At 39.4% G+C, this 15,454-nt stretch overlaps 2 protein-coding genes across 4 annotated transcripts in view; one reads left to right on the forward strand and one right to left on the reverse strand.

Annotated features, from left to right (window-relative positions):
- adarb2 (adenosine deaminase RNA specific B2 (inactive)) overlaps positions 1 to 5,857 on the forward strand; it is a 258,599-nt gene extending 252,742 nt beyond the window's left edge. Inside the window, exon 10 of the mRNA XM_067435113.1 lies at positions 233 to 5,857. Coding sequence (XP_067291214.1) covers positions 233 to 400 — 168 coding nt within the window. The 3' untranslated portion in view covers positions 401 to 5,857. The remainder of the gene's footprint in view (positions 1 to 232) is intronic.
- Positions 5,858 to 7,009: 1,152 nt separating this feature from the next.
- The window catches only part of wdr37 (WD repeat domain 37), a 54,045-nt gene continuing 45,600 nt past the window's right edge, over positions 7,010 to 15,454 (reverse strand). For all 3 annotated transcript variants that reach the window (XM_067434771.1, XM_067434770.1, XM_067434772.1), the window contains 3 exons: positions 11,851 to 11,985; positions 11,385 to 11,499; positions 7,010 to 8,696 (listed from right to left, as the gene is read on the reverse strand). In XM_067434771.1, the coding sequence (XP_067290872.1) occupies positions 8,565 to 8,696; positions 11,385 to 11,499; positions 11,851 to 11,985 (382 nt within the window). In that variant the 3' untranslated portion in view covers positions 7,010 to 8,564. The remainder of the gene's footprint in view (positions 8,697 to 11,384; positions 11,500 to 11,850; positions 11,986 to 15,454) is intronic.

The following is a 15,454-nucleotide window of genomic DNA, read 5'->3' on the forward strand; positions in this document are numbered from 1 at the left end:
CGCACCCCTTTTTGCTCGCACTGTTTTTTTGTGTGTGTGAGTGCGCGACAAAGAAAGGCATAAAAGCACGGAGAATGTTCAATTGCTTGTGAAATTTAAATGGAGAGATTACACAGCTGCTCAAATGCCACGTTTGTGCCGGCTCATTCGTTTTGTTTAGCACTCTCACCATCTCTTCTGTCTGTCGGATCCCTCTTTCCTTCATTCTTTCTTTGGTTTCCTCTCTCTGTAGCTGGTGGTCCGTGGGGCGAGTGGTATGCCGCTGTACTGTGAAGCGAAGCAGGCGGCCGGCACCTACCAGACTGTGAAGCTGCAGTGGTTAAAGGGTCTGCAGGAAGCAGGATTAGGGACCTGGGTCAGAAAACCTCCCGAGCAGGAAAATTTCACTCTGACTGTATGAATGCTGAAGCCTATCCTGGGCGTAATCGTCCCCTCGTCACCAAAACCAACTTCACCTGCCATCCAGTTGCCACAGAAGTCCTTTCTCACCCCTAAAGTCAACAACATCCCACTGCCAAAGCATCTCCGCAGGGAGATGACAAGAGCTGCGACTAGGTGGTAAACCTTGTTCTGTCAAACTCTCACAGAATTTGTATTTGTCGCTACCAGGGTAAGGGTGAGTTATGGAAACAGTTGACCTACCAGTAAGCCCCGCCCCCTTATTTACTGTTGCTAACTCGGACAAACAAACAGATTTGCTATGTCTCACAATGACAGCCGTCAGTGTGTAAACCTCATCCCAAGATGTTTTTGGACACAAAATGGAGCGTATACCCCATTCTAATTTATTTTTTATTTAACCGAACACCGTTACATGACGTGAGAACCTATCACTAACTTTAATCATAACTTAATGCTACACTGTGTAACTTTTTTAGTTTATTCTTAGCTAAAAACACTTAGTTCTTTCAAAAATATATGTGCTCATTAATGTATATTTACTTCTTTCGAGTAATAAAGTATTCTCGTAAGTTTATAATATGCCATTGAAAATACATACGGGTGAGGGGTTTGAATGCTGGTCGCCATGTTGCCCCTCCATCTTGAAAGTACATTAGCCAAAGAGGGACATACCCGTAAATTCAGAAACTATTATTCACTGGATGATCATATACCTTTACACCACTAGATGGGGGAAAATATCACAGTGTAGCTTTAATGAGAGTATGACAACCAAAAAAAAATCCTCTTTTAGGATACCGGGAATGAGTGTTACAGTACCCCAGGAACATCGTTTTACCATTTTTCTAGCGGAAACACCATCAAACCGAAGAGAGCAACAGATTTTCCAATGTTTCTCTATGGTGCTGAAACCTAAAGATGTCTGAATCCCGGTGCCCGTGCAACTGATGCTCAACTGCTATTGGCTCATCTGCGTTTGAGGGGAGGGGCTTACCGATAGGTCAATTGCCTTTCGTAGCTTCTAAAGTGTATGGGTAAAAAAAAAAAAAAAAATTCACGAACAAGTGAAGCCCAAACCCAGTCAATTCTACAGATTTCATTGGTCATGTCAATCACAGAGTGGATTGTCTACACAACACTAAAACCATCTTAACCTGAGTATAGCGTTGTTAGCACATCCTGATAGAGATATAGATCTGAAGTCTGACATTTTAGACAGGTGACTGTTATTTAAGTTGACCAATAAAATCAACTGTTAGGACTTAACTGATTTGGAAGAAATCACGCTATACGGTTATGTTATCCTCATGAAAATAAACTATGGTTTTATCATAGTAAAAGCGTAGTAACCAGAGCTTCACATTATCACCAGCCAAATGCGGCTGTATTTCAACAGTGGCGTGTAACATAGAGGATGACACAGGAGTGGATTTTCACTCCTGTCCCGTCCCACTCCCATAGAAAGAAATCTTGTCCCGTCCCACTCCCAGACCAAAGTTTAAAAATAATCCCATCCCATCCCGCTCCTGTTTAAACTGACTTCCGCTCCTGTACCGCTCCCATATATTTTTTTCTTCAATAAGTGTTTAATACATAAAATTTGATTTAATCTGCTCTCCATCCTGTTTTAGACCAGCTGCTGAGCCCCTGTTTCTCAACACAAATAAAAGACAGCAAATAAAAGAAAAACAGTACATAGTTCACACCATGTCTACAATACTTTAATAAATCCAAACAGCACATAAAGCTGCATTTTACTCATTTATTGTTGAGTAAACGATACATTTACAGTTTACATTTACAGTTTTAGTTATAGTTCTTAGACCACTGCTCTGAATTCCGGCGGGAAGCCTTGACAAAAACTTTTGAGTGTGCGTCCTTATATGACGTACACAGCGTGCGCCTTCACCACTGAAGAGCGCGCACAGCGACCAAGCTATAATGTTGACAAGAGAGGAAAATACATTTTTCTGGGGGATAAACTTTTTATTTCGTTATGAATATAATGTTGGCATAATGACACTGTCCCTAAACCTACCCATGTAAGCAAACAATCAACTACCTTCAAATGCGCCTGACATTAGAATTTTTTTTTCTCTGAGATGATTATTACACTTTACAACAAATAAATAGCTTTTATCGAACCGTATAAGTCCCATAGACAGTAAGATAAGTCCTGGTGGCCGTTGAGAGTTGCTATGGCATCTGTAAACAAATCCCAGCTGCTGGAGAGGACCGCGTCGACATCTGATGCGGTAGACAAACTGAAAGCTTTATATTTGAATACATTGCTTGATATTTGATATCCGTTTGAATTAGAGTTTTTTTTAAAAAATGACAGCCCTAGTAGGTGTATTAAAAGGAAAACTACAAAATGTTGCATTTACTTTTTATTTTTTCGTCTTTGCTATTGGTTGATTCCCGCTTCTGTCTGCTCCCGTTAACCATTTATCCTGTACCGTCCAAATCCCGTGATTAATAGCAAAGATGACTCCCATCCTGCAGGAATCCCATGGGACTCCTGTGACCTGTGGGATTCCCGGAAAAATGTCAGCCTCTAGTGTAACGCAGTCACTCCTACTGGCCACTTTGGTGGGTTGAATTTTATATATTATACACTTTTATCTTTTAAAAAGGCATCTCATATAATAAACTAAGTGCAGTGTAGTGTTGTGTAGTCTCTCTCATCTCTCCGACAGCGAGTTACACACAAACCCGCCTCCCCTCACTCACTCGTTTAATTCACTCCGGATGAATATTGTTGCTGTTACAGGGCTTGAATTTTGCTGTGGGATTGCGTATATTGCTTATAATTGTACTCATTCCCGCAGATTTTGTGCCCAGACACCCAAAGTGCGGCACAAAGCCGCCTCTCAGTACTAAATTAAGTTCTTTTTTGCTGGTTATTACACTTAGAGTCAAATACACACACAAATATATTGGCGAGTATTCACATACACACAGTCAGTTCTGTTTTAAGTGAACGTAAACAGTTGAGAAGGAAACCACATGTGTAACAGTATAATGGATGTGTGCGTCAGGTTTTTAAAGTGACAGCAGCCTAATACATCTGATATATGAGATAATACTAAAAATATTAATATGGCAGATTTTCCCCATGGTATCAATGTCAAAATGGGGAACCACTAGCCACAGTGGCTAGTGAGCAAAAAATTAATGCCAAGCCCTGACAGTAACCATGTTTTTGATATATTGATTACCATTTGTATAACAGTTTTACCACAAATACCATGGTTAAACTATGGTTAGTGTAGCAAAATGATGGTTAATTTTAACTTCTGATCACAATTAGGCAATTATAATACAGTATAACACATTTTAGTATTTTATTTAAAACCATAATGCTTTAAATACTTTTAGTGCAAAGGTGGATTTTGTCAATATTGCTTTGTCCAGCAATGCAACACTTTTTAGATTAAAGATTACATCTTATTCCACAATTTCCATACATTGTGCTGCTCTTGAAGTTGTGGTGACCGTTAAGGTTTGGGTCCATTATGTCATATTGATTACCACAGAAAATAATCAAAAACCCTAAATGAATGGTTACAGTAACAGTGAGTAGTTTAGGGTTTGCTTTTGGGGGAGCTCTGGGAAACAATGTATGTTGCTCTCGCGAGACTCCTGGCAGAACGAGGTTTACCAGCGATAGGATCGACAACGACGGGAAAAGTGAGAAAGGGGACAATTTTCTCACAACACAGCAGATGCAAAGATGGTCACCTCTCTCTCACTCCACTGACGGCTCTCCTGTAGCCGTCATTCAAGCGTGTGTGTGTGTTAACCTTCGCCAAAGTGAAAGGCAGCCGCCGTCTTGTCATTATCTGCCCGTTTCCGGATGGCCTGCCCCTGAAGAGCTCCGACACGCTGTCCAATTAGAGGTCCTGTCAGAGTGATGAGTCCCTCATTTTCCTCTCTCTCTCTCTCTCTCTCTCTCTCTCTCTCTCTCTCTCTCCTCATTGGAACAACTTTTAAATGAGGGAAAAAAAGAAGGAACGAAAAAACAGTAGGGTTTGACATTGCAAAGACAGGTTAATTCAGCTCCATTTTGGGTGCGCAGGCTAGAGGTAATGGTGATAAACTAATGTAAATGGTGCCATTACGACACCCCGGGTCTTTTTTTTTTTTTTTTTTTTTGAGTTGGTACAGCTTGCTGCTTTAATACCTCAATCCCGCTCACAGGTGGCGTGTCATTTCTCTGCTGGTTTCTCTTTGTGTGTCAGCGCTGTATCTTTACACATGATGTTCTGGACCTGCGGGAAAAGAAAGGGAAACGTCAGTGGTTTCACGTAGACACAATAGACAAAAAGAAAATGGAGTTAAGAGTGCGAGTAGAGATCCGTGATTATGGAGTAATTTGTAGTTAATGGGTTCATTTACAAACCAAGCACATTACAAATTGCTTTGTAAAGCCCCGACCCAACCTTTGAAACGCATGCCACTTTACCAGAGGTTTAACCAATGATTCACCTGCATTTGGGTTCATTTACAGATACTTCTCATTCGTGACTTACAATTGTTTAGATTTACGTCGTTTTTTGTGTGTGTTTTAGTATGCAGACTTCAACCTCAATTTATTTGATCAAGTTATTACTATTCATCTGTAAAGATGTTTATTGTTGTATACCATTATTATATTTTAATTGACTGGCAACATTTAAGTTGTCTAGTCCTTTCTGTCATTGTTATTGCATAATTTGTATTCTTTAATAAGCTTTCAGTATATATTTTCAACCCTTGCTAAGATGTCATGTGCCACCCTTTACAAACAGCTCAAAATGTTACAGGGACACCTAGTGGTGGCAATTATATTTCTCACTCAGACCTGTTTAGTGTCTCACCTGATGATATATATTTTTTTAATGATAATGAATCTATCCAAGATGATAAATGTGATAAACTTTGTCTACCCATAGACATGTATTATCAATTGAAAGATGGTGAAACTGACCGTTCAAACATGACTCAACCTGTCTTCTGTTATTTGTATTTTTGTTTAATTCCAAGTAATTGCTCAAAGGATCATCTTGATGATGTTAAATAAAATAAAACGGCTATTTTCAACGCACTGACAACCCAGTTTGAAATTTCCATAACTTGACTGTTAATGCACGTCTTTACTTTTCTCCCCTGAAACGTTAATTTTATGTTTGAGTTGGGCATTTTCATCATCACAACAGAAACATAAAAAACCCTGGACGAACCTACATCAAGTAATTCAGTCGTAAAGGCATGATTGAATGGCAATATTGTACTAATGACTGTATATTTTGTAAAAATTTGTAGAAAAAAAAATGCAGAAAATTAAAAGAATAATGTTAAGATTGCTCTCAATAAAGTGTAAATTTGAACCCAAAAGCATATGCTGCTAAGGTCTGTACATTGCACTTGAGTTAAAAGTGAATGTTTATGTGAATAAAAACAAAAAGAATCACATTGTGTTATACTTTCACTTGCGTCTGTTTGTTGCGCTGTATAAAATAAATCATATATATATATTTATAAAAATAAATTACCAAATGTTTTAGGACATCTACCTTTACATTGACATGAACTTTAATGATGTCCCATTCTTAATCCGTAGGGTTTAATATGGAGTTGGCCCATCCTTTGCAGCTATAACAGCTTCAGCTCTTCTGGGAAGGCTTTCCACAAGGTTTAGGAGTGTGTTTATGGGAATATTTGTTGCTGGGCGAGAAGGCCTGGCTCTCAGTCTCGGCTCTAATTCATCCCAAAGCTGTTCTATCGGGTTGAGGTCAGGACTCTGTGCAGGCCAGTCAAGTTCCTCCACGTCAAACTCCTCATCCATGTCTTTATGGGCCGAGGCTTTGTGCACTGATGCGTAGTCATGTTGGAACAGGAAGAGGCCGTCCCCAAACTTTTCCCACAAAGTTGGGAGCATGAAATTGTCCAATATATAAGAGTTCCTTTGGAACTAATGGGCTACGGCCAACCCATGAAAAACAACCCCACACCTACAACCCCCCCCTCCACCAAACTTTACACTTGGCACAATGCAGTCAGGCAAGTACTGTTCTCCTGGCAACCGCCAAACCCAGACTTATCCATGGGATTCCCAGACAGAGAAGTGTGATTGGTCACTCAGAAAACACACGTCTCCACTGCTCTAGAGTCCACTGGCGGCGTGCTTTACTTCACTGCATCTCACGCTTTGCATTGCACTTGGTGATGTAAGGCTTGGATGAGCTGCTCGGCAATGGAAACCCATTCCATGAAGCTCTCTACACACTGTTCTTGAGCTAATCTGAAGGCCACGCGAAGTTTGCAGGTCTGTATCTATTGACTCTGCAGAAAGTTGGCAACTTCTGTGCACTGTGACCCTTAGCATGGAATATCACGATAACACGCTTGAGTTCACTGAGCTCCTCTGAGCGACCCATTCTTTCACAAAAGAAAGCGTCTGCATTTATTCACCTGTAGCGATGGAAGTGATGGGAAAAACCTGAATTCAATGATTTGGACTATATTTGACAATATAGTGTTATTTCTACTTTTTATTTATGTACTGAAAGAACATTTAAAAGTCAGGTGTTTTTTTTTTACACGTTTAATCAAAACAATGTGATCAATGAAAGATATTTTCACTTTATTGTGTAGCGTAGAAGTGAGTGATTTAAATGATTCTATATCTCTACATTGTCATTATATGATGCAATACGTTTTTCAAATACAGCAAAGTATCTCTCTCTCTCACTCTCTCAAAAAAAGGCTCAATACAGAATACCCCACAGAACATTATACCAAGTTAGAGACCACTAAAATGTTGAAGATCAGGCTGGTTTTTAAAGGACGTTCCCATGGGTCATATGCACACATGATGACAGCTCGTGTTGTTTGACAGCTGGATGAAAGCTGAGCGTTTTCTATGCGTTTTGCGTAACTCTTAAAGTCAAATACAGCCCATTAAACATGGACATCACACAAATATACAGATTTAACAGACTGTCTACCTGAAAAAGAATGAACAACTGACACTTTCCACCAGCATTAAGTCCAGTGTAGTTCTGGTGAAAGCCCAGTAATGCAGTAACGATGCCGACTGTAACAAACTGATGGTAGAGTTTCCATTAAGGATTTTTTTATCAATGTCGAAGTCATTTGAGCGAGGTTTCTGTAGATACGGCTAAGCACAGTGGTTCACACATCACAAGGAGTCCAAAGCACAGAAAGCCTGTGAAGAATCAGTAGATCCCACTGAACAAGGCATTGGCCTGATAATTATCAACGAATATTACAATAGCCAAAACTCTGCTGCAAAAACAACCACAGAATTGATTCAAATATTTACTTCTACATGACTTGAAAGCCCTTGAAATGAAAGAGAACATCAATCATAGGGCTTCATAAACAGTCACAATACTTACAAAGTCTTACATCTCAGCTTCTTTATGGTTTTCAATAGGGTGAATGAGATTACACAGCAATTATACAGCGTTTTGCTTCACATACTTGACACAGAGGTGGGTTTATCATGCAAATGGACTGCGGCAACACTGACAGAAGCTGATTGGCCGCTTCAATGGCGGGTCCAATCAGAACATCAAGAAGGTGCGGATCCGTTTGCCGATTTTCGTTCACAAAGGCAGTGCTCTACGTTTCTTCATCTCTATAAAAAGCAAAGCATAAATCGATTCAAAACGAAATAAAAAAAAAAATCTAAAACGCTGTCGAAAAAAATAAAGTCATCTGTACAAACAAGCAAACGGAACGTCGCACAACAAAAATACCACCAAAGTGAAACATTACTTGAATGTAACAGCGTGAAGGAATGTCCTGGTTGCTCAGGAGTCACGAGTCGCAGTTTGAATCATGCAAAAGTTTAAAAACAGGGTAACAAGACTGGGAGGAAGTTCACCATACTATATGACCAGCGCAGGGATAGATATGCAGAATAACCATGAAACACACTTCCTAGATGATGACCACTAGACAGTGACCGTAGACGCCAACTGGGATAAAGCACTGAATCGCATCACACACGACGTGAATGTGTTCTTTAGTAAAATCTACTGAAGGTGTGGCACTGAAGAACGTGTTGGATGATTCAGTGGCGATTGCGTGGATTGGCCGCGTTAAGCTTGTGTGAAACTCTTCATATATGGGCTGCGGGTGTGAGCGTGTCACTTCTCCTGCAGCAGGGCGGGGATGTTGATGTTCCAGCCGATGGCCTGGCGGTCGAAGCCACAGGTGAACAGATTACAGGCTTGGTTCTCCTCGTTCCAGGCAGAGCAGCACACCATGCGCCGATGGCCCTGCATGGTAAAGACAACATGGTTGTCAGGACACATTCAAAGGTACAAAACGAGCCAATGCAACCAGGACTGTTTCAAAACCTAGTAAGCAGTCTTCCCACTAAAGTACTAGATATAAAATATATGAATAATTTTTCCTAACAACACAGTGCTGAGTAAAAATGGAATGAATGAATGAATAAACGAACGAACGAACGAACGAACGAACGAACGAACGCACATACACGTCAAAATGATTACAGGGGGTTTAAACAGGAAATGATATTACAATGATATTACATTTACACAAGTCAATTCAAGTCATATAAATTGGTTTAAATTATCCTGTTTAAAATAAATATATACAGTCTTGTTCAAAATAATAGCAGTACAATGTGACTAACCAGAATAATCAAGGTTTTTAGTATATTTTTTATTGCTACGTGGCAAACAAGTTACCAGTAGGTTCAGTAGATTGTCAGAAAACAAACAAGACCCAGCATTCATGATATGCACGCTCTTAAGGCTGTGCAATTGGGCAATTAGTTGAAAGGGGTGTGTTCAAAAAAATAGCAGTGTCTACCTTTGACTGTACAAACTCAAAACTATTTTGTACAAACATTTTTTTTTTCTGGGATTTAGCAATCCTGTGAATCACTAAACTAATATTTAGTTGTATGACCACAGTTTTTTAAAACTGCTTGACATCTGTGTGGCATGGAGTCAACCAACTTGTGGCACCTCTCAGCTGTTATTCCACTCCATGATTCTTTAACAACATTCCACAATTCCATCACATTTCTTGGTTTTGCTTCAGAAACAGCATTTTTGATATCACCCCACAAGTTCTCAATGGGATTAAGGTCTGGAGATTGGGCTGGCCACTCCATAACATTAATTTTGTTGGTTTGGAACCAAGACTTTGCCCGTTTACTAGTGTGTTTTGGGTCATTGTCTTGTTGAAACAACCGTTTCAAGGGCATGTCCTCTTCAGCATAGGGCAACATGACCTCTTCAAGTATTTTAACACATGCAAACTGATCCATGATCCCTGGTATGCGATAAATAGGCCCAACACCATAGTAGGAGAAACATGCCCATATCATGATGCTTGCACCTCCATGCTTCACTGTCTTCACTGTGTACTGTGGCTTGAATTCAGAGTTTGGGGGTCGTCTCACAAACTGCCTGTGGCCCTTGGACCCAAAAAGAACAATTTTACTCTCATCAGTCCACAAAATGTTCCTCCATTTCTCTTTAGGCCAGTTGATGTGTTCTTTGGCAAATTGTAACCTCTTCTGCACATGCCTTTTTTTTAACAGAGGAACTTTGCGGGGGATTCTTGAAAATAGATTAGCTTCACACAGACGTCTTCTAACTGTCACAGTACTTACAGGTAACTCCAGACTGTCTTTGATCATCCTGGAGGTGATCATTGGCTGAGCCTTTGCCATTCTGGTTATTCTTCTCCATTTTGATGGTTGTCTTCCGTTTTCTTCCACGTCTCTCTGGTTTTGCTCTCCATTTTAAGGCATTGGAGATCATTTTAGCTGAACAGCCTATCATTTTTTGCACCTCTTTATAGGTTTTCCCCTCTCTACTCAACTTTTTAATCAAAGTACGCTGTTCTTCTGAACAATGTCTTGAACGACCCATTTTCCTCAGCTTTCAAATGCATGTTCAACAAGTGTTGGCTTCATCCTTAAATAGGGGCCACCTGATTCACACCTGTTTCTTTACAAAATTGATGACCTCAGTGATTGAATGCCACGCTGCTATTTTTTTGAACACACCCCTTTCAACTAATTCAACTAATTGTCCAATTGCACAGCCTTAAGAGCGTGCATATCATGAATGTTGGGTCTCATTTGTTTTCTGAGAATCTACTGAACCTACTGGTAACTTGTTTGCCACGTAGCAATAAAAAAATATACGAAAAACCTTGATTATTCTAGTTAGTCACATTGTACTGCTATTATTTTGAACAAGACTGTATTTGATTAATTAACACAAAAGTAAATATCGCACATCTTTTTAATATATAGTAAAAAGAAATACATGTACCCGAATCTGAAAATTTAAATAAACCACATTATACACTACCAAATTAATATTAAGCAGCCAAAACAGTTTTCAACATTGATAAAATTAAGAAAAATAAAGAAATGTTTTGTAATATTAAGACATTTTACTGAATTTTTGTTCAAATAAATGCAGCCTTGGTAAGATTTTTTTTTTTTTTTACATTTGACTTTAAAAAGACCTTACTGACAGTTACTTTTCAGCAGAAGTGTATATGTCTGAATCTGTAAATATAAATATTATATTACCTTTTAATTGAAATTGCTTTTTTAGGTTTGCAAAAGGAGGCATGTTGGAATAATGTATATGATGCCAAAAAATGAAAAAAAAAAAAAAAAAACTAGCGAGCTGCTTTTACTTTAGAAGAGATGGTCCTTAAAGGGATAGTTCACCACAAAATGAAAATATGATGTTTTGATGTATTTGAGGTACAAAACTTATATAAATACTGTATAGAATATAATTCTTGGATTCCCTAGGGGTGAGCAGATAAACTTCAAATTAAAAATTTGGGGTGAACTATCCCTTTAAGAAGAAAAATCCAAGGAACTGCTTAAAGAGTGTGAGGCAACTTGACAGACATGGAGCAAAAAGAAAGGTAATAAAACCTCCCTGTGTGAAACGTACCTGTCTGTTGCTCCGTGGGAGACGGGCTAGACGGACCCCATTCATGTCAAACAGTCTGACCTGCCTGTTGTCATGCGGCAGAGCGATGATTCTTTGGTTCGCCGAGACACTTATCCTGCAGGTTAGGACAGTGAATCAATCAATAAACTAAGTATAAAGAACACTAAAAGGCTATTTTCACTCCCATCAGTTAGACAATTTATAAGTAATACTTTGCGAGAACAGCATCTATCACTGCTTTGCACTTAGTGTAAAGATGCTATTTCTTGGTATTTCATGTTAATAGTGCTAGTTACTGTTTACACAGAGAAAATATCAATCAACAGACATGCTAATCTCAAGCAAACATATCCAAATCTTTTCATACTATTTCAACTTTCTAAAACAGGCACTGTTTTGCCTCTACTCGTTCAGAAACAATAGTCTCAGGAAGCCGTCTTCCACCTCGCCAACCTGCTGCTCTTACCTATTAACGGCTGAGTCTGTGCGAATGGTAGCAATCGGAGATCTCATGTTCTTCAGATCCCACACCTTGACGGTGCGATCGTCACTTCCAGACACCACATTGTCCCCCACGGTGAACACGGCAGATGTCACAGTGCTGAAAGAAACAAATGGCTCGTCAATGGAAACGTGCTCCAATCACTCTTTAACACCTGAAGTCTGAAAATATCACCCTGAACAAACGAACATGGTTTTCACGAAGTATATGTAAGATATCTATACGGAGAAATAAAGACAGATCGTTCTGTAGCAACCAGACGTTGCAGAAGGTCAAGGATCCTGGCTGCTAATGTGAAGGACAGCCTGACCATGAAGCACCAAGGAACTACTGTAACTGGGTTGAGGGAGGATGTATTACGGAGTTGAAAATCTCACTGTGTAACAATTGAATTTATGAGCAAGACTCTTAACTCCAGAACACTCCGGCAGGAATTGTCTGGAAGTGTGGCGTAAGGGACTTTGGATTAAATACATCACCAAAATGGCAAGTCCCCTAAAAGTAACTAGCTCAGCACTCAAGTATTCTTTCAAAGCAATATAGACTCTCTTTTACTGGGATGAAATTACGGTAAAGAGTGACTAGAGTGCTCAAGGTGATTTGGTTATCTCCACATTTCTATTCTTTGCAGAACCCAACGGATCAGGAAGTAGATCATGTGAGCTCCACTGTCTGCACTCCCATTGATATTCTTTGTAGTCTTTGCTTTCTGGTAAACAAACCTTTTTATGATTGATCATGGGTGTCATTTCTCATGAGTGCTCGATTCCAAACCTGGTTCTAGTTCTCTACAGTAGCACTGTTAAACACTTTTAAACGGGTTGTATATAGTATCGGCATGTTCACTGCCTGATAGTGTTGTAGTCAAGACCACCTAAACCGAGACCAAGACAAGACCAAGACTTTGAAGGGCCGAGACCAAGACAAGACCAAGACTTTGAAGGGCCGAGACCGAGTCAAGACCAAGACCAAGACAGGCCGAGACCGAGTCAAGACCGAGACCAATGCATGTCCCCACACTTATGATAAAATGTGGAATATGCATATGATTGGCACTTCTCTCGTATGTGTGGGTGTGTAAGTGTACCATGAGAGAAGTTTTGATCAAATTATCAAAAGGCATTGCAGCTTTGTGGGAATTAATCTTTTTCTTCTATAAGCAAATAACACTTAACTTTTCGTCAATGGAAGGCACTGAAGACGACGTGTTCATATTGTTTACAGTCTATGGTGGACACAAACACCAAACTGACACGAACAGAGTTTTGTGTTTTGTTTTGTGAAAAGCGCTTACTCCCATTTTAAAACTCAAAGTTCCCTAAGAATGCTAATCTGGATGAGGTATTAATCTCAGACACAGTCCATTATGTCTTAAATAAATTTGAATAACAGGAGGTGGAATATGTATCATACAGATATGCATAAGTATGCTGCTTAAGCAAATTATTTTATATGTACATATTTTTCATTTACAAATTGAAAATGTTATTGTGCAGCTTTATTGTGCAACAACAAGGAAAAGAAACCCTGTACTTGCATTATGTATGATCTCTTATCTTGATGTTTCTTTTGTTCCAACAGGTTGAATTGTTTTGGTATATAATCATATCAATATTAGAAATAGCATTAACAGTCAACAAATAGCCACATTTTCTGCCATATACAATTTAATAAAATGATCAGCTAGCTAACAAACAACTTTGTTCTGTTTTCACCTCACTCCAGTCTAAACTAAATGATTTTAAACTATTTATTTTACTACACATTCAACAAACATAAGCTGAAATACTGTGGATAGTTAAAACTAATAAATCTTACTCTCCACTCTTGCTAAATTGGGTAAGCACACTTGCGTTCTCATTTCTGAGAGGTGTTCTGAGTAAATGATTAATCTGATTCGTTCAGTTCATTGTTGAACAGATCAGTTCTTATTACCGTCTATAAAATGATTCGGTTCAAATGAGTCATTTGGTCGTGAATCGGACATTAGCAGACCCGTTGTGTGTGAATCACGGCTGTCAGAACATCGCAGAAGGTTTGTCACACAGAAAACACTTCATAACTGGATAGAAATTGTTTCCTGTTTATTTAATGTATGATTTATGTCAGCTGTTTAGCTGGTCAAACGTTTTTTGAGCGCAATTCACACCGAGCGGTACTTCAAAACAGTTGTCCGAACGCGCAACGTTCAACATGGATTCGGTTTTCTGAACTTTTGATTTAGCTTAATATGTGAAGTGTCAGAGAGAGCTTATCTGCTTATTTTGAAGACAGAGAGAGTGAGCGCAGGGTGGAGTTCTCTGCTCTTTATATGCCTTCAGCTGTGGTCTTGAGACAAAATCCCGAGTCATCTTCGCCCGAGACCGAGACGAGACCGAATAAAAATGCGGTCGATACCGAGACGAGACCAAGACCTTTAAAAAGTGGTCTCGAGACCGGTCTCGAGACCAAGACCGATCTCGAGTACTACAACACTACTGCCTGATGCATATTAGTTGTGCATCAATCTGCAGGCTAATTCCTCCAGGGGTCACATTTGTCTATTTTATACGTTATAAAGAATGTCTGTCCCATTTCAGGGGAAAAAAATAAAACAAAACAAAAAAGATCATTCCCTGTGTGGAAATTGTTGCAATCTCTTTACAACGCAGTGATTACTTTAGTCTTCGAAATGAGACCGTATTTGCGCACAAAAAATGGCATGATTTGGTGGAACTCACCGATTCCAATCTGACTGGTTCAATTCAAAGCAATTTAGGTGTGTTCACACTTGGCATTGTAAGAATGGATTTCACCTGAGAACAAACTAAAGGGATTAAAGCTGCAATAAAGACAATAAAGACAATAAAACTTCACTATCTGAATGCAAGAGTAAACAAGACTGCATCTGGCCCAATCCTATTTCCTCACCCCTGCCGAGATATGACCCTCTCACCCTCTGGGTCACATGCAAATATCACAGATACTGCCACAAGCTGTTTCTGTATGGTCAATACAAAGACTTTTGGTGTGATTGGTAAACAGGTTTCATTCTCACATCAGGGGAACTGGTGACATTCCAGCTCTAGAAAAACAGGTACATTCCGGGTTTGTTCCTCTGGTGTGGGAGATGCTCATAAAGATCTTTTGATAAACATTTGCTGTCAGGCCCCAGGATAGGTGGGACCATTTGGGTCTGAGAAAAGAACCAAGATCTGCATAAATATTTGGGTGCTAAATGTTTATTGTTCTTTGATCTGGGGGAGTATTTAAGGGAAAGGAGCAAACCGCTCAGGGAAGCATCTGTATCCAGAACTTCCCACACTGTTCCCGTGTGTTTCTAGAAGCCAGGTAAAATGATGACTCTTTGAAACTATGTACTATTTTATACTTGAGTAACATTGTATGCTGATCAGTTGTGTATCATTGTCTTTTAATTTGACTATATTTTGATGATTTTGCCTGGCTAAATAAACATTTACTTTGATTAATCTTGTATTATTCTAAGGCCGCTTCTTTTAGTACGATCAAACGGAGTCTGGTATTTCCGCAAACGTTGTCTCGGCGATAGATCAAACAGCAGGACGCA

This window comes from Pseudorasbora parva, chromosome 24 (genome assembly GCF_024679245.1).
Source record: "Pseudorasbora parva isolate DD20220531a chromosome 24, ASM2467924v1, whole genome shotgun sequence".
NCBI classification, from domain to species: domain Eukaryota; kingdom Metazoa; phylum Chordata; class Actinopteri; order Cypriniformes; family Gobionidae; genus Pseudorasbora; species Pseudorasbora parva.